The 22,872-nt window shown below is 37.7% G+C and overlaps 1 protein-coding gene across 2 annotated transcripts in view; it reads left to right on the forward strand.

The window, feature by feature from the left end:
• Positions 1-22,872, forward strand: part of LAMA3 (laminin subunit alpha 3) — a 160,518-nt gene that overhangs the window by 85,261 nt on the left and 52,385 nt on the right. For both annotated transcript variants that reach the window (XM_088130669.1, XM_088130668.1), the window contains 8 exons: positions 3,982-4,095; positions 6,547-6,656; positions 11,370-11,450; positions 12,669-12,775; positions 15,858-15,908; positions 16,429-16,580; positions 17,863-17,973; positions 21,102-21,213. In XM_088130669.1, coding sequence (XP_087986795.1) covers positions 3,982-4,095; positions 6,547-6,656; positions 11,370-11,450; positions 12,669-12,775; positions 15,858-15,908; positions 16,429-16,580; positions 17,863-17,973; positions 21,102-21,213 — 838 coding nt within the window. The remainder of the gene's footprint in view (positions 1-3,981; positions 4,096-6,546; positions 6,657-11,369; positions 11,451-12,668; positions 12,776-15,857; positions 15,909-16,428; positions 16,581-17,862; positions 17,974-21,101; positions 21,214-22,872) is intronic.

Below are 22,872 nucleotides of genomic sequence, written 5' to 3' on the forward strand. Positions count from 1 at the left end.
CCACCCAACATATTTCCTCAGAATTACTCAGCCTGTGATTTACGGGGCTGCTTCATCGTCTAGTATTGTCTCACTGTGTTAGGCAGGAAAAAGGTGATGCCTGCCACACCTTAATTCAGGAACTGTAAAGGCATTGCTCTGTATTGCACAACCTGACTCATGTACAAAGTTTAAAGGAGGAGCAGATCCTGGCATACGGATAGAGCCAGAAGCAAAACAGTACGAAGTAGCATAAGGGAAAGGGCTGCATAATAAAAAGGGCTGTGCAAGGGAGCAGCTCAGCTTGAGGCTCAGCAAAATGAGGGCTGGAGGATGGAGGCTGTGCAGCCTTGGGTGGTTGGCCTTCTGCGTGGGCCTGAGGCTGTGTTTGGGACATGTTTCGCAACAAAGGATAGCATTTTCACAGCTCCCTGGCCGTGGTCAACAGCAACAAGGTCAATGGGATTTTAAACCAAGACAGGTAACCACTCTTCTCTTTTTCTACTCTCAACCCACCTGTTCTCTTCATGTTGAATTTTTAAAAAATCCTGACATGAAAGCATGTTAAGCATGGCCTTAGGGCCAAACCAGTAAAGCCAACTGATCTCTTTCTTGATAGCCAGAATCCACACTGGATTCTACCAGTGTGGGAGGTCAGTAAATGGTTAGTCTGCTTCCTTTTACACTGAAGATTGTAATCCTTGTTCCAAACATACGAAAAACAAAACTGTTTAAAGACATTGTTCCCCTGTGGGGTTGAAATGTTGACTGCAAATATGTTAATATATAAATGGATATGGTGGTGCTGCTGCACATAGCAAGTTAAATACCTATGAAATATGTAAAAAAAAAAAAAAACCTTCCTAATAGGGATGTTTTATATGTATAGGATTTTTTTTTCTGAAAAGAAAAAGATGATGAAAAATATTTTTTTTATTAACATAGATACTGCTGTTTGTTTCAGAACAGTTTTTGCCAATTTTACACGAGAAGCACAACCACTCACTTTAAAATGATTAATTCCTATTTAGTTGTCCCTAACAGTTTCCTTTAATTGATATCTTTATTGATAATTACTAATTCTAATTTAGCCAAATATCTTTGCAATGACCTCCATCTTAAAAGTCCATTCTACTGGCTTGGCCAACCTAATTGCCTAGTATAACCATGCACTGAGAATTATTAATTTAAAAAGGTTTGTAATGTTATTGTGTCCTGTGAGATAGTTCATCATCCCAATATTTACAAATTGGGAATTTGAATTGATGCAAATTACTTTGTCCAGTACTAAATGTTCATTGAGTTAACCCAGAACATGATTAGTTTGGTTTCTTATAGCATGATGGAGCACCCAACAATTGGATGGTGGTGGATTATAGCTTAATGTGGTATGTGAATCCAGTCAATCAGGCCAAGAGGGAAAATGGCTTTTAGGCAAATGTCAGATCCATCCCTAATTGCAACAATTAAATGAATCACATTCACTCTCCACTGAACTTAGCATTGATTGATGAATACCAGTGAACATCTGTGGACCTCCAAATGCTACTGAATTGCAGCTTCTAGCATCATTGAGCATATTGGTTGAGGCTGTTGGGATCTGCAGTTAAGAAATATTTGGATGGCCATAGATTCCCCACTGCTCTATTACATTTATACCCATAGATTCCATTCATAAAACATGGTACCAAAAGTTAATGCACTATTAATTTAATGGACCAAGATTAATATATTCTAACCAGTTATTAGTTGAAGTCTCATTATACTAGAAGGATTAATCCTTTTTTTTAATCAAAGAGTTTCACTGATATTCAAACCAAGCTCTTAAATTAATAGTTTAAGATCCCATTTTGCATAAGTTCACTCATGTGAATAGGTGTATCCATAAAGAGATTAGTATATTCCATTGCTCAACTAATTCATTAAGTGATTTCCTACCTAATGGCTTTGTTAAGAAGAAAGTATATATTACATGTCAACATTAACTAAACTCCAACAGCAACATCTAATTGGTGAATTATTTCAGCAGAGGATGGTTTACAGCAGAGATGTTGAAAGGTGGGGTTCTTAACTGCCTTTCTTGCAGCTTTCCCTCTGTAATTGTCTCCTACACAGCTTTGTCACTTTCTTTAGTGTCCAGCATGGTTCCAGTTGCCTATTAAACATATGTTTGGAATCTTGTGGGGTAAGATTATACGTAAGGCAGAGGCCACAAAGAAAATATATGGACCTGCTTTGTGTTAGGGGTTGTGGCTTGCCTTTTTTGATGGGAGAAAAATCCAATGCACAAAAACTATGAAGATGGTGATAAAGAAATTATTCTGAATTTTTTCTACCAGTTTTCATTCAATTTATGAAAGACAATTAGCTTTAGAAATGATCTATTATTAGATTATAATATATAAATTATCAGAGACATTTTAATTGATGGAATGTGTCATTCTTGCAGTTATATAGTCATAAGGTGACCATGATGTGTGTGAATGACCTATCTTTCACTGGGGCAATCCTCAGTCCAGTGGTCAGCAACCACCGTGGCTTTCGGCACTTCAGTTAAATCCCTTAATTCAGACAGAGGTCAGAGGCAAGTCCAATGGGATATGACACTGAGATCTTTCTTCCATGTGCTTACACACAGAGAGAATGTGCAACAGCAGCTGCTGAGTTTGTCCAATTACAGATGGCCTTAGTGAAATAATAATAGATATTGAAGAGGGGATGATCAAAGACTCAAAAGTTTGGCAATGGGTGTGGTTATATTTCTTGTATTTTGCTGGTGTTAGCTATGGTATAAAATAGTTCAAAAGGTATCGTCTTATTGGAATTAGACATCATTTTAGAGAAAGTTATTTCTGTAACATGGTCTGGTCTGCAATGTTTCCATTGATTAAGCTTAAAAAGTACAGCTTTTTCCTCTTAAAAATTTCTAGCCAATGAACATTCTTTTTATGCTTAACCTGTCTTTGGGTTAAGAATGCAAATACTGTATATGTTTTGTATTAAAGAACACTTTTGTTTCCTAAGCATTGGTTCATATGTCTCCAGTTAGAAATTATTTAGCAAAGGTAACATTATTGTTGGTCGCATAGTCAGCCAGATGTTTAGACTGGATTTGGCATTTTTATCCTTCTATCGAGTCCTTCCCAAGGACCTGGGATAGGCAGATGTTGTTGTTATTATAATTATAATTATTTTCCATCCATCTTTTTTCCACAAACTCAAAGTAATATACATAGCATTCCTGCCTCCAATTTTCCCCTAAGTTTCCCAGTCCAACATAATAATCAATACACTGCCTTCATAACAATGCATTGGAAATTAAACTGTAAACGCTGGAAATATATTAATGAATAGTGCATATATGTCTGAAAATATTCTGAATAGCAAATGAAATATATGCTATCAAATCATCACTATGGTGATAGAATTCATAAAATAATTCTTGACAGATCTTGTAATTTAATATGTATAACTACTTTTCCAGTATTCAGGAAGTTTATGGACTTTGAAATTGACACTGTTTGTGTTCAGTCATATCTTATTATAAGCAGAGGTGTAAATAAACCTTGGCTATGCATACAACCCTTTTATGAGAGAAATCAAACTAGCCAAGAAGTCTTCCATTGACTATAGGTTCTTCATTCTTAGGTTTGCTTAAGAGCCTGAGTTGTCCAGTGCTATGGTTTCCTCACCTGGATGGAAAGAGACATTGTAGAAAGTAGAAGACTTCCTGACTTGTTCACCACCTTGGGTGAAGAGAATAAAGCAGAGTCTATTTGCATAGTCAAAAGAAGTCTCATTATCTTGGTTTATTAAGCCAAGATATTATAATCTGTTGGGGCTGATCTGTGTTCATCTTGTAATATGTACTAATATGGTTATAGATCATAACACCATTAAATTTCTTCTACCTTCAAATCCCACAGAGATCTAATTTAAAAGAATGAATTTTCTAATCTTCTCAAACAATATTCAACTTTTCCTTCCTTCTATATACACCAGGAATGCAGTCCTGGATTCTATCGTGAGAATATGGGTCTATTTACAGGAAGGTGTGTTCCGTGCAATTGTCATGGAAATGCAGAGAGATGCCTGGATGGTTCTGGAATTTGTATTGTAAGTAATTACAACGAATGCTGCTGCAAGTGCTCTTCTTAATTTCTTTTACTTCAGTCCAACATTCTAATAGATCTCCGCCCTTCAGCTTGCCCTGCAACTTTCTTATCTAAATCAGTCTCCAGCAGAGAAGCTCAAACCACAACAGAATACGGGGCTCTGCATACAGAGAGCCCTTCCTCTACTGAACAAAATGGACTGTCTTCCTTTTACCAAACAGTTAAGCACCTACACCAGAACTATAACGAACTCACAAACACAGTAATAAATTTGAGAGAGATTGTTTGTCCCTGCAAAAATACAAAGGTCTTTGAGGCACAGTAAAAATTGACATATCTATTACAGCAAAAACATCCACAGAAGCTTGTCAAGTTTGAATTATCTTCACTTGCCATGCTTAGCATGCATTCTTTATTTTTTTTTCTCTTTCAACAAGAGTTACCAAGGTTACATTTGAACACAGGTAATTTAACTTACAAGCTGAGATGTGAAGAATCCAGGTGCAGCGGCTTCATGCTTCTCTTCATGCCATTATGTTAATTATAGCTTTCATGATACATCTGAACAATGAAACTACAGTTTGGGAATAAGCCAGGATGTTAAGCCAGCTTTAAACAATGGTTTCATTTCACCTGCTTGGCTTATTAAGCTGTGATCATCCATATGTGGCCATGGAATGTAACAGCAGTTCTATCCAAAGAGTAAAAATTGGGTGGGATGCATTTATAAGCACAGGTAAGGGAACTGGGGGGTATAATGCTGAGCTGCTCAGACACCTGATATTTACACAGCAATGTTGGTTTTTGGCATTATTTCCTTTTGAAATTAATTAATCAAAGCAATACTTCTAAAGGAGCTTGATTGGCAAGACTTAAGGACAAGACTTGCATTTTTTTTTGGTGTATCATAAACTTTTAGAATGTTTCACTGCCTTTTTCTCTACAGTATATTGAAAATTTGTCCTTAGGATCCTTTTTCTTATGTAAATACATTTACTGCCAGATTCATTACACAGCCCTGGCTTCTTTCCCTACCCACATTTTTTTTGCCCAGATTTACTCATTATTCATTGCCCACACAGAGTTCTTTGACATTACACAATACTTCCCTTGACTTTGTTTTTGACAAACCCTTTTGAGTTTAAATATAGGAGCTGGTTCGCCAAATCAATGTGTTCCAAAACAGGTGTGAATCATAAGGCATTTTGATTGAGGAACAGGCCATAACAAGCAAACACAACCAGTACGATCAAGCAAGAGCTACATAGTGTACATTGCCCTAAGACTGAGAGTTTTCTAAAAATTAACTTTTTTGGCTTTGTTCTAATTATCTTTACTGGCCATTAGAGCTACCAGATTGGGTGACACAAATCCAGATGACTCCTAGATGGCAGCATAGAGTGGTGGTCTGGTAATCATCTGAGTCATCTGTTTTTTTGTTTTGCAGCCCAGATGTGGTAGCCCCAATGATTATCCGTGTTGTGTTATAGATAAATGTCATATATTTGCAAACAATTTTTACAGCTTGCATTGTTTGGATAGCTAGTTTGCCTTGTTTATGAAGTCTTTCTTTCCAGTTAGAAATGCAACATTGAATAGGAATTTAAAACAGTTTAAAAGGTGTTATTATATGTTCCTCCAAGTAGAAAATAATAACTTCATGATCACAGATAAATAATTTAACCAACTAGTAGCAGCTAGACTAAGAGCTGTTTATATAGCTAGAAAACACACAGAGCCAGAAAACATGGAGCCAAATACTTTTACCACCATAATATTCCTTGCTGCCCAGTGCCTAACACTGGCATATTATGACAGAGGAATAATATTAGTACCTGTAGAGCAGCATTGATAATTGATACTGCAGTAGGATTTTATTTCCATGCTGGTGGGGGAGTTTCTTTTCATCATTCCTGTTCTGCTAGGCTGGAATATGTATCAACAAGGTATATAGATCAGTCTGTATAAATGTAAGAATATTTAAACCTCCTGAGACAAACTGATCTGCAGTCAAATGCTCTGTTGCTGAGTATACCCACATTGCTTTTAGGCAGTGCATCTACCCAAATGAAGACAATGATCAAAGTAGCAGACTAATTTGTTTATTAAGAGAAACTGCAAGCTCGGTGAAAGTAAGCTTTATTATAACTGCTAAATCACTTCTAACCAAGAATATCTTAATTGTGAAACAACTATTATTTTAAATTCATAATGTGTTGACCAGCTGTGTTACTGTAAAACTATTCTATCACTCCTGAAACTAAGCAGGAAACAATTGTCAGCGCACCCTTTGGCCAGACACTGAGTCTAATTTATTTGTTCAGTCTTGCAGTAAGGTAAATATGTGATGGCTTAGAACACATCAGCCGTCATTTTCTCATCTTGGCATTTATAATCAACCTGAAAAATCAGACCACTGCTAACCTTCTGGCTTCTGTATATTTTTAAAAAGAACTGTCAGCATAATACTGCTGGAGAAAAGTGTGAACGCTGTAAAGAAGGTTACTTTGGAGATGCCAGTCGAGGACTTTGTAAGGAATGCCGCTGCCCTTACACAAACAGGTACCGTATTGGGTTGAGAATGGGAAGTAGTATATTTATTGTGCTTTGCTCAAAGTTGCCCTGTTGAAGATATTGTGTCATTACGATAGTGAAAACAGCTATTAGATAATTCCATCATTTGTTCAATAATGTTATGCACTTGCTGTCATTCTGATGTCATTGTGGCTTGTTATGGACACTGCTGCTGGCATGGATGGTAAGATGATGTTGGTCATCCATCTTGAATCTCTTCATACAAAACAAAATACATTACTCCCTCTAATAGTGAGCTGAAGTGGGGAATGCCAATAGGGCTGCATCCAAAATGGGTTGCCTGGAAGCAAAAAGGAGATTTCTGCATGCTTAGAGAAGCATTCAGGTTTGTGGAACCTTCAAATAACAATAATAATAAAAATAATTAAGCAATGATGGAGAAATCAGAAATAGTACAGTTTAGAATTGAAATCTTGGATGATGGGAGGTAAATGAAAGGGCCTACTAGAATTGAACATGACTAGCTGGAACCTTAAACTGGAAAACCTATTAGGAAGTAAAAATACACTACACTTACTAACATCTCACTCAAATATTTGTGGGTGAGCTACAGAACTATGAGGAGATGTCCATGCAATATGCTAGCCTAAACAAAAACTCATTTATTAAACAACATATACATTTTAAAGATGGGGAGCAGCTGTCTACACTCATGTGAAAAAGTAAGTTCACCCCATTGAATTTTTTTACTTTTTCACCATATTTCAACATACAGATATCTGATCTTCATTTCAACAATATTGCTAGATAAAAGGGATATAATATAATAAATGTAGTGTACCTTTTACATTGTGTAGTCCAATTTCTGTTTTGTTTAAACGTTATGGTATTTTCCAACTCTGACAATGAATAGAGAGAAAAAGTAAGCATGTAGGTACGCTTGAGAAAGAGGAAGATAACATTTATAATATATTTGTAGAATCAAAACACAAGCCACAAAGGCAAAATAATCAAGGCTTCACTGCATTGTTTATCAGGCAGTACGTACTGGGGGGGGACCCCACCAAAGGTTAGTGGGAGACACTCCCCTGTAGGCAAAATGGATGTCCTGATATTTATACAGTTCTACAAGAAGGGGAAGGGAAAAGAATGCATATATATACATATTCATATGATGATGCAGGCATACCTAAATGTGCAGTACTTCTCAAGCTACTGTCTGTCCTTGTTCTTGTCTGCTATCTACAAGGACAGAACAACTGTTATCTATAAGGAAAGCAATAGTGTCTGAGAGGAAGAAACAAATTGATTCAAGGTGCCAACTGCCAGGAAGAAGGCATCCTCCATTACGTTGCTATGGGGATGTTTGTGATAAGGGGTTTACAATCAGCCTAGTTCATACCAACTTCAAGGGTGCTGTACATTCCTTTATGTTTCAATTTTATTAAGGCGATCCCATTCATTTGAGGCCTCTAAAAACTTGCTTCTTTCACCCAAAGATTCACCCAAAGATATATTTCCCTCACATATTGATTGAAATCTGTAGTGGACATTGTGCTGTCTTACTCTTCCTGACTCCATTAAGATAGCAATACTATCTAAAAATACTTTTGTTGATGCCATTCTTGCTGTTGGGGAAGAATTGGGTAAGCATATACCATTATATGCTCCTGCAGTCCTGTGCTTTCTTATCAGGAGCAAGTAAGCTCTTTGCAGTTATTTTTTCTCTGACTGGACAACAATATAGTTGGTTGATTCCTCCTGCTTTGCTATCCTCCTCCTGCATACTACCAGCTAGCAGAAGAAATATCTGCCAATTACAGTGATGCAGCAGAAATGATGCAGCTCTGGAATAAATTGTTAAGAACCATAGTGCTGAAGTATTTAAAATAGTGTCAGCTGAGATGTCTACTGATATTGCACAATTCTGATAGCCTATCAATACAATGCCATTGTGTCCAGCTCTTTAGAGAGACAGCTACAGAATGATGGCATATGAAGCTGACTGGGACCCAAAAGGGAGGAAATGTGCCCATATCAACCTGAAAAGACCAATAAGGGCTGCTCTGTATACACCCATTTATGGTCACCTGAGTCCATCTCAAACACGATGGGTGGTGAGATGTACCAAATTTTATACGCCTTGTGGCCTTCAATGGATGCTGTCAACTTAAGGAGGAAAGCAGGGTAATATACAGCTAAGGACAATTTAAAGCTGTCACTCATGCAGTGAAGACAACTGTCATGGGGACACTGCAGAAATAATGATTGCCAGGCAACATTTGTGTCATGGTGAGGTGCAAATGGGGATATATCCTAGTCTCATCTTTCTTAAGCACTAATTTTGGCCCAGTCAGTGACTACAAATGGGCAGATACAGACATTTAGAGAGGGACTATAATGAACAAGGAATAGATGTCAAATATGCAAATCTATTTTTGCGGTGGTGGTGGTTTCAGACAAGAATTTGGGTCTATTTGTTATAGTAAGCCTATGTTAGGGCTTCATTTTATAATTTTTGTGTGTTTCCTGCATAAAAAATGGAGGTAACTGTTCCATCAATTTTAGGTGTGTGGGGTTCCTCAGGGATGATAAAAAAAAGTCAAGATGGTGGCCATAATGGTGTGATTGAAGCTCCTCCTGTTTTTTATGTGTGCATCCTCACCACCTTCTTGACTTCTGTTTTACTATATCCTGGGGACACTCTTGTTTGGGCAATTATGTCTGGAAGAGATAGAGGTGGCAAACATTTGTCTATGCAGTTATCATGAATCTAACTCAGGGGCACCTAGCTAACTAGGTTCTGAAGGGTGGAGAAGAGTAAGAGTAATGAGCTGCAGGTTGCTCACCTCAACGTAGAAAAACACAGTATTATGGTGACTTTTCATGTCTAGAACATGGGCTAGATGAAGATTACGGTAGATGTTAAGCAACAAAATAGGAATTGCTAAAACATTTGGGATTGCATGAAATAAACTCTAAAAGCATTGAAATAAAAAATAAATGATAGTTAAAGATGGCCATCTAGATTTGCCAGGTGTAGAAGTGTAGGTCAAGAGAACTTTTCTGTTAGAAAAAGTTGTGATGGCTTTGTTCGTAACAATAGTATAACAGTACTTAAAACAAATAGCAAATACCTCCAGGTTTTTTCCTGCATCTGTACTTTAAAATGTATAAATAGTCTCATTCTATTTACATTCTTTAACATTCAGTACTGTTTGTTCTCTAAAATTATGTATTTCCTATGAAGAAAGCATTTTCCACAAATTCTAATCTTAAGTACATTTACTACAAATAAATAAGTAAATAATTGCCATTTTAAATGAGATATTGATGACCTGGGATCAGATCTCCTGTTAGATTTTTTATAAAGCTATTGCAGCTTTTTTTTGCTAAAGCTATTTAAAAAAAACAACTCATAACCTCAACAAAACCTTTACTAAATTGGTACCCACTAGATGTGCTGGGCATCAACTCCCATAATCACCATAATTGCTAACGATCATCCTAACTGGGAATTATGGGAATTTAAGTCTGCATTTTTGGAGGATTTTAGTCCTAACAGGACAGCCTGCAAGAAAAGCAGACAGAGAGAACACATTGTTTCTGTTCCCCAGCATCACAGCTCCAGTCCATTTTAAAAGAAATTTATGATGCAAGAGACTTGGCCTGCAATTTGTCATCTAGTTTGGTCTAAAATATATTTTATTCAATTGATATTAATTTAAAATATATTTAAGGCAAATTCATTGCTTTTACTCATTTATTTTGCCAGATGCAATAGAAATTTCTCATACATCTTCTACTTTGAATATGCATGAATGCATTAAAAATAATAGAAATAAAAAAGTGAATATTGGAACAATTTTCTGAAAGTTTGCCATATTAGTTCATTTCAACAAAAACAAAATAATATCGTGATACCTTAAAGGCTACCCACCTCGTTGTTACAAGCACTTGAAAGACTTGGTTGTGTTTGCTGCAATACTGTAATTAAATAATACCTTCACCTTCTAGGGAAGACCTGTATTTGCTTTATTAGCATAGAGCTCCACGTCGTTGCTGCTGAAGCTCTCCCTGGTGTTGTGTTGTTGATTTCAAAGAGGGGAGAGAATTGAGGAAATAACAGAGTTGGCTAACTGATGACTCTCCAGATGTTGTTGAACTCTAGTTTCCAGTAGTTCCAGCTAGGTATTGCTGATGGTGACCAGTGGTGGAAGTTGTAATGCAACCATTTCAGGAAGGCCACAGGTTGTCCACTTCTGATAATATTATAGACTAAGGAAGGCTGTAATAACTTTCTTTGTTAGATATGTATAGACAACCTTTTGTGCATTGTTCAATGATCCAGTGAACATGGAGATTATCCTTTCAACTTATCAAATAGAGGTATTCTTCCTAAAGGAAGAATAGCAAAGGTTTATTCTTGTTCAGTAATAAAATACCATCCAGTGCCTTTTTTTATTCCCTAATTTCTTATTGCACAATTTGGATTTTTAGAATGTCAGGAATCTAGGACTGCATTCTGATTTTTAAGAAAAAGATGACAGACAATGATGTAAGAGCAAAAATAGTTGCAACTTGTCTGTGACTGAAATTATTTGTGTTATCATTTTATTTGATGTTCTGACAGTAATGTAACTGTTAAATTATTTTCCCCGTAAGCTGTCTAAATATGCCTTTAAAAGAATAAACTATTTTCAGGTCTTTCATGTTTCTTGTTTTTTTTTTAACTTGTAGTTTTGCTTCTGGCTGCCTGGAAGATAATGGAGAAATTCAGTGTTTTTGCAAAGAAGGCTATTCTGGAATGCAGTGTGAAAGGTATGTGACTTGTCTCAATACTGATTTACTGTGTAGAAAGTTAAAGCAGATCTTCTCAATTGAAACCTACTAGCATGCTGGAAAATATGGTTTACTAAGCAGGCATCATATTTTCATGCTCGGGCTGGAGTCCAAAGTGCTACAAGGCTTCTGAACATGTGCATGTGCTCACTTGCCCTCTTTATGTAAACATAAGCTGCTGTGCTTGATTCAGAGTTTCAGAATGCTCTGTTCTTCCCAGTTAGGACTACTTAATTTCATGTTCTTTGGAATAAACTGCACCAATGTCCAATTCTGCATTAGAATTGTCTGTACACATTGTCTGTACACACTGATGTTTTTAGATCTGAACAGTTGTGTGAAGTATAGATGCAACCCACAGAAAGCTATTTGACATGTAGGATGTGAAATAAGTTAAATATCTTTTTGGACTAAACTGTCTACAGTACAGTGCATATCAAATTAAAAATACAGTTAAAAATAGAAAAAGTAATATCTATAATATTGAAGCCTCCTAATATTTTACAGTAGCCTATCTGTCAATACTTAGCAATATCTTTGGAATGACATGATCGTAAGACCACCTGAAAACTGAGTGGCTAGCAAGAGCAGAGATTTAAAAAGTAGTAACCAAGTAACTTTTGGATTAGATGGATTGACCAACTGATAGAACTCAAATTCTTAAAGTAAAATGTTTGGAGTACTGATTTGTTCCAACTCTCCCAACTCTCCCCCTTTCCTGCAGACCTGGCTTGCAGAACCTTGAAATTAAGCTCTTTTCTGAAACTTGTAATGTCATTATATTGTACTTTATGGGTATATCTTGATATTGTTTGGAGACGCCAAGTGAATTATATATTTAATGCCAAGGAGCTATTGGCTTCATCACTGCATGTAAAATTCTGACCTTTCTCTGTCTCTTAAAAACTAGGAAAGAAATAGGATATAGTCTAGTTTCTCCACAGGCTATTTCTTAAGAATTATTTGCTTTATTCATTTTTTTGAGTGGTTCATAATGCATCTGTTCCCTAAGTTAGCCAAATACTTTATGAATTGTGTTCTGAAATTTTACTTTATTTTGGTCAGGTTAGACAATTGTAACACAAATCATTACAATTTATGGATTTGATGCAGACTTTTAAGCCAGCAGAAACCATTTCAGTGTGAGTTGATATATATCACTTGTGAGTTTTATTTGTCCATTAATTTATTTTGTAGCTGCGCTCCTGGTTATTTTGGAAATCCACTGAAATATGGAGGATACTGTCAAAAATGTAATTGCCTTGAGAATGGCCAGCTCACAAAGTGTGATCGCTTGACTGGAGGTATGTAAAGTGACATAAATGTTTCTGAATAATATCAAACAGAAAGGAAATCATAGATATTTATTTGAATATAGTCTACTAGGAAGTCTCCTGCGAAAATAAAAGTTACGTTTCTCCATTGCTGAGTCAGTATCTCATCTTTTGCCAATTCTCAGCTTATAGCTGTTCATCCATACTACAAATGATAGTATAGTATAAGGATGAGAAAAGTATGGCTCTCCAGATGTTGCTGGAGTACAAGTCCCAAGAACCATTGGCTGCTGGAGCTAGGAGCTCTAATTCTCTAATTCCACTATATCTGAAAAGCCTGCTTTACAGATTTATGTTTTTAATGAAGTAATTAAATGTGATAGTTAATGTTTAAACAGCATGATCCAGATTTATGTGCCATACATCCTACAAATTTTATTGCTGATTGCATTCAGGTAATTTGAATATCCACATGCATTATGAATTTCTTCTATACAATTTTAATGTTGGCTCTTTCAAAGTTTCAAGGATGATAAGCTTGAAAAATAGACATGGGGAATATAGGGCTCTCTGGATATTGCTGAGCTACAACTTCCAGCAGCCTCAGCCAACATGGCCAGTAGTGAAAGATGCTGAAGGTTGTAATTTGAATTCCCAAATGTAAAATTGCCTAACCACTGTGGGTGTTTTTAACAACATAACTACCTTCAGAAGTAAAGCAATCCTAAATGCATTCTATGAGTATGTATAGCATCATTTATAATATTCCCTTCATCTAAAAAAATCCAGTTGGAAGTTGATTTCAGTAATGTGTTTCGCACTCTATAGCTTTGTTTAGCCATTTCTGAGTCAGAACAAAGTTTGGTATAAGAAAAAAAAAACCTTAATGGATTATATTAGAAAAAGAGTAGCCATTTAATAATGTATATCTCAAACACTAATTAAAAAGATACAATTTTATCTAAATCCCAACATTAAGCTGTCAGTAATACTCTTATAGTTTCTCTTTAATGTATGCCATTATGTAGGGATTGTGGCTCACTTACTTGGTGCTTGCTAATTAACACATACAGTAGACAGTTTGGTGCTTTGCACTTGGATTTGTGAATTCAATTTGCTGGATTGGCTCTCTTATTTGTATATAGGATGCTGTACTTCAGCAACATCTGGAGATCCATAGGTTTCCTACCCTGGTGTATCAGTATGCATTGTATGTTCTCTGTACTACTCAGAGGAGAAGTCAGACTTGGAGCCCATATAATGACACACAAGCATACACACTTCAAGTCTGGAGTCAAAGGCAACTGTTAGAGATGAACAAGAAAGCAGGGAGATGAACCAAGGAATCTAGATCATGGACAAGAATATACAAGGACTAGTAGAACTTGTTCCTCAGGCAGGTTCCCAAACCAGCAGGATTCCTTACTTAATAGGAACCAAAGGCCAGCTCAAGGACACATGGCCAGGCTTGAGCCTGAGAAAACTTCATTTGCCAGGGACACATACCAGACTTCTGTTTTGAGGCTTGCACATAGTTTCCAGTTCTACTCCCCAAAATGTATGACATACACATAAGAGAAACCTGGTTTATCTGAACAGATTATGATGCTTTCTGTCTCAAAGGCAATGGTCTTTTCCAAATCTCCTTTATGTAAACTACTAGAATTATATAACTGGCACATATATTTCAGACAACATATTTTAAAGTGCTGTTCTGCTGCTGAAATTAACAGTTGCCAGAACAAGTTCAGTCTTGATGCAGAATCCAATTTAAGTTTTGAGCTGTTTTTTCCAGCCATTTGTTTCTCTACATTAGCAGTAACATCCCCTGTGATCAACAGTGCAGTTGCTTTAGTAAGCCCTGATGTCATTGTGGTTTTGCAGTAGTGGATTGAGCCTTGGTTTAATTGTGGTCATGCAGTAGCTTATTGGTCTTTCATTGCATATCTTTGGATGTTCTCATTCCTATTAGGCAATGACAAGTCATATTTAATTGACACCTTTCTTTATGTGTCATGAGATAAAAGTGATTAGAAGTGATAGATTACTTCAGTGTTCAGCCTGGCTGGGAAATTCTGGGAGTTGAAGTCCATACATCTTTGAGTTACTGAGGTTGAGAAACATCAGATTACTTATATCTTCAGTAGTAATATTTGCAGCATAGGTCTTGAGTTTTGTATTTGGTTATCCTGCAAAATCACTTTAGATACACTTAGCAAATCAGATGGACAGTTGTTTAGCTTGGAGGTTGAAGTTAATGAGATGAGGCGATACTCAAAGGGATATAAGTCTTGTGCTTTGTATATTTGAAGTATTTCTCAGTAGTCATACTATGGACTGAATTTTGATTTTCAAGCTGGAATGTGTACAAAATCATGGGAGTCCAGCCTGTTTTGAAAGGAAGTCTTTTAGAGACTCGGCAGCCTGTGGTCTTTTGACAGCATGGCTCCTTTACATGTCAATATCACTCCTCTTGTGATAATGGAATCATACTGGCAAGAGAGACAGCCACAGTGTGGACACCTGCATGAACCAGAATTATTGATCAATAGGGGAAGGAGCTGTTCAGAAATAGCTCAAAACACTGCTAAAGGTAATGTTGCCAGGAGCCCTAAATGTGGGTTGTCTTGGTTGAATGTTTTGATTATATTTTACCATTCGTGTATTCTAATGCCACATCTTTTGTCTCTGGGCTCCAAAAGAGTTTAATCAGAGCACCAGTTCAGGAGCCCTTGGGCTACCTTGTTTCACTCTCTGGTAAGAGATTCAATAAACAATGCCTTGGATTTCTGAAGGGCTGAGGATTGTGACCCAACATCATGGTATTTTTGTTCACATTAGCCGAAATTGTTACTTGAGGAAAAACAATTTGTAAATATAACTTTGAGGGGAAAAAACCCACAAGATCCTGTAAACTTCCTCTCTAATGTAATGGTATCAAAGCATTGATTCTGGGCAAATTGTGGCCTATTTTTTTTTAGCAATGTGCTGAGTTAATGTGCAGCTTTCAGTGGAGTCTAGAGAGCATCAGCTTTCTGACATTTCAGAATGTCACACCTATTACCTGTGTTGCATCCTATAATTCTAATTTTGCCTTTTTTCTAATTTCCAGAATGTATAAGCCAAGAACCAAAAGACATAGATCCAAATGAAGATTGTAATTGTAAGTTATAAACCTTATACAGTCTGGAAGCTTGCTTATATAGTGTTAATAAAGAACTGTAAGTGTTTTGGGCGATTAGAAAGAACAATTGTGGTGTTTTCTTGTGGATAATAAGCATATTCAGAAACTAAGCTCTCAGTAATGAGAGAAGACTTCTCTATTAATGGTCAGGATACTGAAAGTTGTAATCCAACACATTTGGAGGGCAGCAAGTTAGGAAATACTGAAGCTACATAAGAGACATACAAAGAGTGGCTTCAAGGATTTGGTTACCATCTTACCTGTATTTGGCTTTATTGTTTGTTATAACAGTAAAACAGTGCAGGCAAGCAAGACAGTTGTATGACAAACATAGTTTTGTAATAACATTTCAAATGTCTTGTTATTTGTTATAATAACAGATGACATTTTCTGGAAATATCTTTTTGTCCCATTATTGTTTTCAGTAGGCCCATTCTTTTTTTGAATATATTAAAAACTAACACTTTAAACTGTTCTGTGTGTGCACTTTTTCACTTAGCTTGTGGGAGTTGTGTAATCACATTGCTGGAGGATTTGAGTACAATGGGAAGTGAGCTCCGAGTGATTGAATTTCAGATGCAAAATATCAACACGAGTGCCCAAGTGCTGAGACAGATGAAGCTCCTGGAAGATCGTAGCAACCAACTGGAGGTAACTTGAAAAACCTGGCTTTCCATGGGATTGGGTACACTTCCCAGGGGTTTGAGTACACTTCTGAAGCATGCTTTAGAAGCAACTCAGTAAGAGAAATGTCATATTAAATGCTCTTATGGGGCTGGAATATGTTTCTGAATTTTGATGAAATCCATTCCATTGCTCTTTCTTGTGCCACTTCAGGAGAAAGACCCTAGCAGCCAATTCAGATTAGACCACTGGAATGCATTATTCATGTATCTGTCTTTAAAGTCTTCTTTAAAATTTAATTCGGCCCAATTCCTACTCAACTCCTGCTGACTTCACAGACGTGTATTCTTGGCAGCAGTACAGAAGTGGTTCGCCATTGTTTTCTTCTGGTTAGTCAACAGTATAGTGCTAAAATTACCATCTTGGGTATCTTGTTAGACCTTAAATAGTCATAGTAGCTGCAAATTAATTTCCAAGCACCATTCAGAATGACTGCATGATTGGGACTCAAGTCCTTGATCTTCTCTATCTTCTTCTGCATGAACATCTTCTGAATGATTTCATCTTTGGAAGCACTTTTATGGTACCCATATATACTGAAGATAGGTTGGGGAAACCAAAGAAAGGATCTTTTTGATTGTAGCCCCTCGTTTTTAGAATATCTTCCTCAGGGAGAGTAATCTAAAACCTATTCTTTTGTCTGTTTTATATTTAGCAAAGCAGGACCTTTCTAAATTTTTGAAACTTTCTAAGTAACATTAGAAATGTTTGATTTTGCTCCTGCTATGCTCTTATTATTTCTGTTTTTCTGCTAATTTGAAATATGTTGATTTTATTTTATTGTTGTAATTGAAATGTTAAATATAACCTGTGAGCTTTCTTGAAAATACAAATACTATAAATATAAACAAGGTATCATTTCACAGGAAATTGCAACTACATATAAAGACCATCCACTATTGTTCATTGTCCCACACAGAATTTGGTACATTTTTAAACCTATTGAAATCAGTGTGCTAAGATTCTATGCAATATTCTGGCCCTGTTCCAGATGGATTCCTTAACACTTCCCTTCCTGTTCCTCCTTGCTACCAGAGGTAATACCTTTCAATTCTCAGGGCATCCAGGTAACTTGCTTTCTGTTGAATTCTATCCTATGATTCAGTCATCTCTTCATCTACTAATGATAGTAGGAGCTGATTTGTGAAGTCTGATTCCAGGGCTTTTCTGTCTAATATATTTTTCCTAATCCCATACTGTATTTATGAACAGTTTGAGGATTCCCATTCTGTTTGGCCTTTATTTTCAGATTCTGTTGAACCACTCTCGTTCTGTTATTAAAACTCAGACTCCAAAGGTAGATGAACTGGAGACAGACTTGTCTTACCTTAACCAAAATATTAATGCTCTGAAAGAAGAGGTAAGCTGTTTAAATCTTATACATATTGCTATCAGTCCATGACCTTTTAATAAAAGTTTGTGTTTTCTGGTCATCTTTGAGATTTGAAGAGACTACGTGTAAAATGATAATAAATGTTAAAGGCCCTGTGCCAAAGTACCTTTAATAGATGGCAAAATGTTATCCTAATATCCATATAGTGGTAAATCACATTTATGTGACACATATTTCTGAATCTTAAGAACAACTAGTATATTCAGGATGAACTTTCTATTTCAAATGGTAGTAATTCCAATCCCAGTCAAAAGCGTATACGACTCATTGTATTTTTACTTCAACCTGTGCTCTAGTGCAGGATTTCTCAAACTGTGAGGTGTATCTCCCTTGGGGAGGTGCAGACGAGTCCAGGGGAAGTGTGAAGAACCTTTTAGTTACATTGCTAAAATAAATCCACCTTTCCCAAAGTTTCATTATATTTTCATGTTTTCATTGTTCATTTGCATTCATTTTGGTGTCTGGGTTTTTAGGGGAGGTGTGTACATTAAGATTACACTAAAGGGAGGTGTGATGGCAAAAAGTTTAGGAACTCCTACTGTAGTGTAAAGCTTATTTTATGCGTGTGTGTGTGTGTGTGTGTGTGTATTCCTGTCAGGCCCAGCCCAAGAACGACAACAAGGCAGTCCAGTCCAGTATAGTTCCTTTATTAGCTTGCACCTAATAGACAGAATCTCGCCAGACTAAACCTATGCTAAAGCAACTAGTGGATATACCCCGTGAGACTCTAGGGAGGGGCTAGTCTCAGCTTCTTCATCTTCTCACAGTCTTGCTGCAGGCTGAGGAAGCGCTTGCCCTGTAACCTCTCTAGGAATGCTCCTCCTCCCTCCTGATAACCTTGATCCTCCATTCCAGTATCCTCCTCGCACATGCCTTCCATTACAATCCCTTTCTTTTTTCTTTCTTTTTACTTTATTATTGTTTGTTTTAATTAATAAAAATAAAAACATCAAGAAAAGAAAAAGATTACTAAGACAGACAAATCTGGCAATAAATGTTGTAAATGCTACAACAAAGAAGGAACATTTTTTTCCATTGGTGGTCATGCAAAAAATCTTTGAAAGTTTTGGAAGGAAATGCATCAAAACATTCAGAAATTTTTAAGCATAACATTTGAATTGAAACCACAAATATTTTTATAAAACATAAATTAAAAGTATCACAATTTACTAAGATTACAGCTGCAAGAGCAAGTTTAAAATTTAAAAATGTAAAAGTTGACAGCTGCAACTGCCTAGTACTGGGACCCCGGACTGGAGACAGCTAACATAAGCAAGACAGTAGACTTTCTAGGGAGGAGGAATGAAATGGTGTAAAAGGAGACTGCAATATAAACAATGCTGTTTATTGTATATGTTGATAATGTCAGGAAGATTCCTGCAAGTATGAAATATAACAGGGAGGTCATTTTAATAGCTTATCAAAGCATTCCAGCAAAAGGGTCATATACAGATAGACCTGAGTTACAATGGTAATTGGGACCGGAATTTTCGTCACTAAGCAATGCGGTCATTAGGCGAAACATCACGTGACCACATCGCTTAACAATGGCAATCCCAGCACTTTCTGTTGCCATTGTTAAATGAATCCCACTGGTCGTTAGGTGAGTACCCACCCTGATCCAAGCCATTCCCAGCTTGGACTCTCCCAGCCCTTAGTAAGGTAAGGGACTGCCTCCTCTCCCTCTCTTGAACTCCCCCCACCCACCTGTCTCCCCCCCATCTCTGCCCCAGTGGCTGGCCTGTGCAGTGGCACTCCTCAGTGGCAGTGGTGGCAGTGGCAGCACTGGGGCTATAGTAGAGGCCCGGGGCTTTCAGCAGTCTAAGCTGGCCCCCACTGCCCCTGGGCCTCAACTTCAGCCCCAGTGCCGCCACTGAGGAGTGCTACCTCATGCTCTGCAATGTGGCTATCCACCCTGTTACCACAGCACAAAGCCCTCCACTTCTGAAGCCTTCCAAAGTATTGTGAGAATGGGATGTGCTATTTGGAGAATGGTGTGAGCGGCCTTGGGAAGAAGGCCTGGCATAGAACCAGGCCGGGCGCACCTCATCAGCAGCGGGAGGAAGACAGCTAAGGTCAGCTGTGTGCGGCAGGGCCTGTGGAGTGCAGGGCAGTGGGGGCTTTGTGTTGTGGTGCTGGAGTGGTTGGCCGCTATGCGGGACTTAAGGTGGCACTTGGCGGTGTTGGCGCTGGGGCTGAAGTAGAGGATCTGGGTGGAATGTGGCTGGCTGAGACTGCTGAAGGCCCTGGGACTCTACTTCAGCCCCAGAGCTGCCACTGAGGAGTGCCACTGTGCAGGGTGGTCAAAAGAACAGAGATGGGGGGAGATAGGTGGGTAGGGGGAGTTGAAGTGCCCTTGCAGTGGTAGGTGTGGGCGGGCCACCAAGTGCCCAAATTTTATGTGACTGTGGGGGCACTGCAACGTCCGTAACTTTGGGGACAGTCGTAAGTATAATGCATTCAGCGCTGCCATAATTTCAAATGGTTGCTGAACGAATGGTCATAAGTTGAGGACTATCTGTAATTGTACTATTTCTTCTATCTTTCTGTTTGTCAATGCAATTAACCAAACATATATAATCTGTAGAAGTGCTTCACTCAGGACATTCTCTCTCCCATTGTCTGTTGGTGAGTAGCCCAGTGATCACCAAAGGGCATTCCAATAAAAGTGTGCTTTGTTGCATCTATCTCCCATCGCTTTGGTTTCTATCTTAAGTGAGCAGATTTTTCACAAGTTACCTAAACTTATTTTCCCATAATGTTTTTACTTACATTTTATTACTAGTTGTTTATCTTCTCCTTTGCTTTTGTATGAAATACAAGAATCTCTTTGTGTGATTTATGTTTAAATAATTCTGGTAAAGTTTATGCAGTAAAAAAAGATTTTTAAAAATTCTTTTAAGAATGGCTAGTAAATGCCAAATTCATCAATTTGGTCAATTAGTCATATTATAATAGCAAATTATACTGACTTCTACCAAGACATGTGTTAATGAAGTAGGGTGATAGTTAAATACCCAAATAAATCAGTAATATTAAGTACTTTTAGATCAAACTTTTACTAATGGTATTTAATTTTTAACCCACCATCTTAGGCTGAAAGTAATGACAAGAAAGCACAGACTCTATTAAATAATTTCAGTAAAACTAATCAAAGAGGAAGAGCTTTAATTTCAAAGATCCAATCTCTTCTCACCAATATTAATGGTAAGAGTAATGTCTTTTCTTCTACATTAAGGCTGGGGAAATGTTATCAGCCTGGGGACCAAAATAATTCTTGGCTAATTTCACCAGTGCCATAGCAGGCAGCTTTCAATTTGTTTTCTTTCATGCGCGTAGAGATGTTTACACTTCATTTAGGGTTTAACAATTTTCTGTTTACATCAGTGGAAGCGATTTAAAAACCTCACTGCAGTACTAGTGGGGGCAGTTTTTTAAGTCAATCTCAATGTTAGTGAGGGAAATTTATTACTGTCGTTTATTACTGACCTCCCCAGCATGAACCTCCCTCCCCAGTACCTGTTCCTGCAGTAACAAAGTTTTGAAACTGCTTCTATTCACAACACTTGAGGCTATTTAAAGCCTTATGCAGGCCAAAAAAATCATTTGTGTGCATGAGTGACCATGCATAATGACTCCTAATCCAGGAAAGGATGCAATTGGTGCACCAGAGGGTGTTGTGCAAAACTTCTCATGGCCATGCCCTCCACCTGCTGTTCAAGCAGGAGCTATGAGTCCAGGAGAACTCCAAGATTGCAAGCCAGCTGAGGACAGGTGAGTGTGATCCCACTCAGAGCTAATGTATAGGTAGAACATCTCTGGATTCAGAAGACTTTCAAATCTACAAGTACTCCATTGTGGTAGGGCTGAACCTGAGTCTGTCCCTCTCAATCTATTTCCTAACCACTTCCAAGCACTGGGTTAGGACCTTCATCTCCTGCCCTGCTCTGTCCAGAGTAGAGACATACAGTAAAGTTGAATTTATCCACCAATTGATGGTAACTCACCCTGTGTTGACAAATGACATCTCCCAGCAGCTTCATGTAAATGTTAAACAGCAAGGGGGAAATGGCTGAGCTCTGCAGTGCTCTATAATGCAATGTGCAAATGCTCAATTTCTATGCCCCACCAACTGGAACTGGTTGCTCAGGGAGGAGGAGAACTACTGCCAAACAGTGTCCTTAGCCCTTGCATCTGGCCTAAAAGGATACCAGAATCAGTGCTGGGTTTCATTCCCTCATCCCTGCCCTTCAAAAGGTCATCCACTAGGGTGACCATTGCAGTTTACCCAAATCTGAATTCCAGCTGATATGATCTAGATCAGTGTTTCTCAACCTTAGCAACTTTAAGATGAATGGACTTCAACTCCCAGAATTTCCATCCAATACCCAAATCTGAATTCCAACTGATATGGTGGAGATCACTGTTTCTCAACCTTGGCAACTTTAAGATGAGTGCACTTCAACTCCCAGCTGGCTGGGGAATTCTGGGAGTTGAAGTCCACTCATCTTAAAGTTGCCAAGGTTAAGAAACACTGATCTAGATAATCCGTTTTGTCCGGGGTTCTCTAGGTAGTTGCAAGCCTATCACTTTCCCTACCATCATCCCTAGAAAGTGGAAATTGGAGAACAGGTGATAGTTGTCTAAAATAGTCCTATCAACTATTTTAAGACATGAGGCAATTCCCGTCCCTCAAGGATGGATTTATCACCTTCATGACTGCCATAGTATCCAAATGCTTTTTCCCTGCTATGGGCAAGGTGCAGAAAAGTCACACCTTGCCCATAGCAGCAAAAAAAGGAGAGAGAGAGAGAGAGAGAGATTAACTATCAGCCTAGGACATCTATCAAGGAAGAAATATTATTC

This window comes from Python bivittatus, unplaced genomic scaffold (assembly GCF_059951505.1).
Source record: "Python bivittatus isolate LINGU-HERP-01145 unplaced genomic scaffold, Pbiv_v1 ctg000840_np1212, whole genome shotgun sequence".
In the NCBI taxonomy this organism is placed as follows: domain Eukaryota; kingdom Metazoa; phylum Chordata; class Lepidosauria; order Squamata; family Pythonidae; genus Python; species Python bivittatus.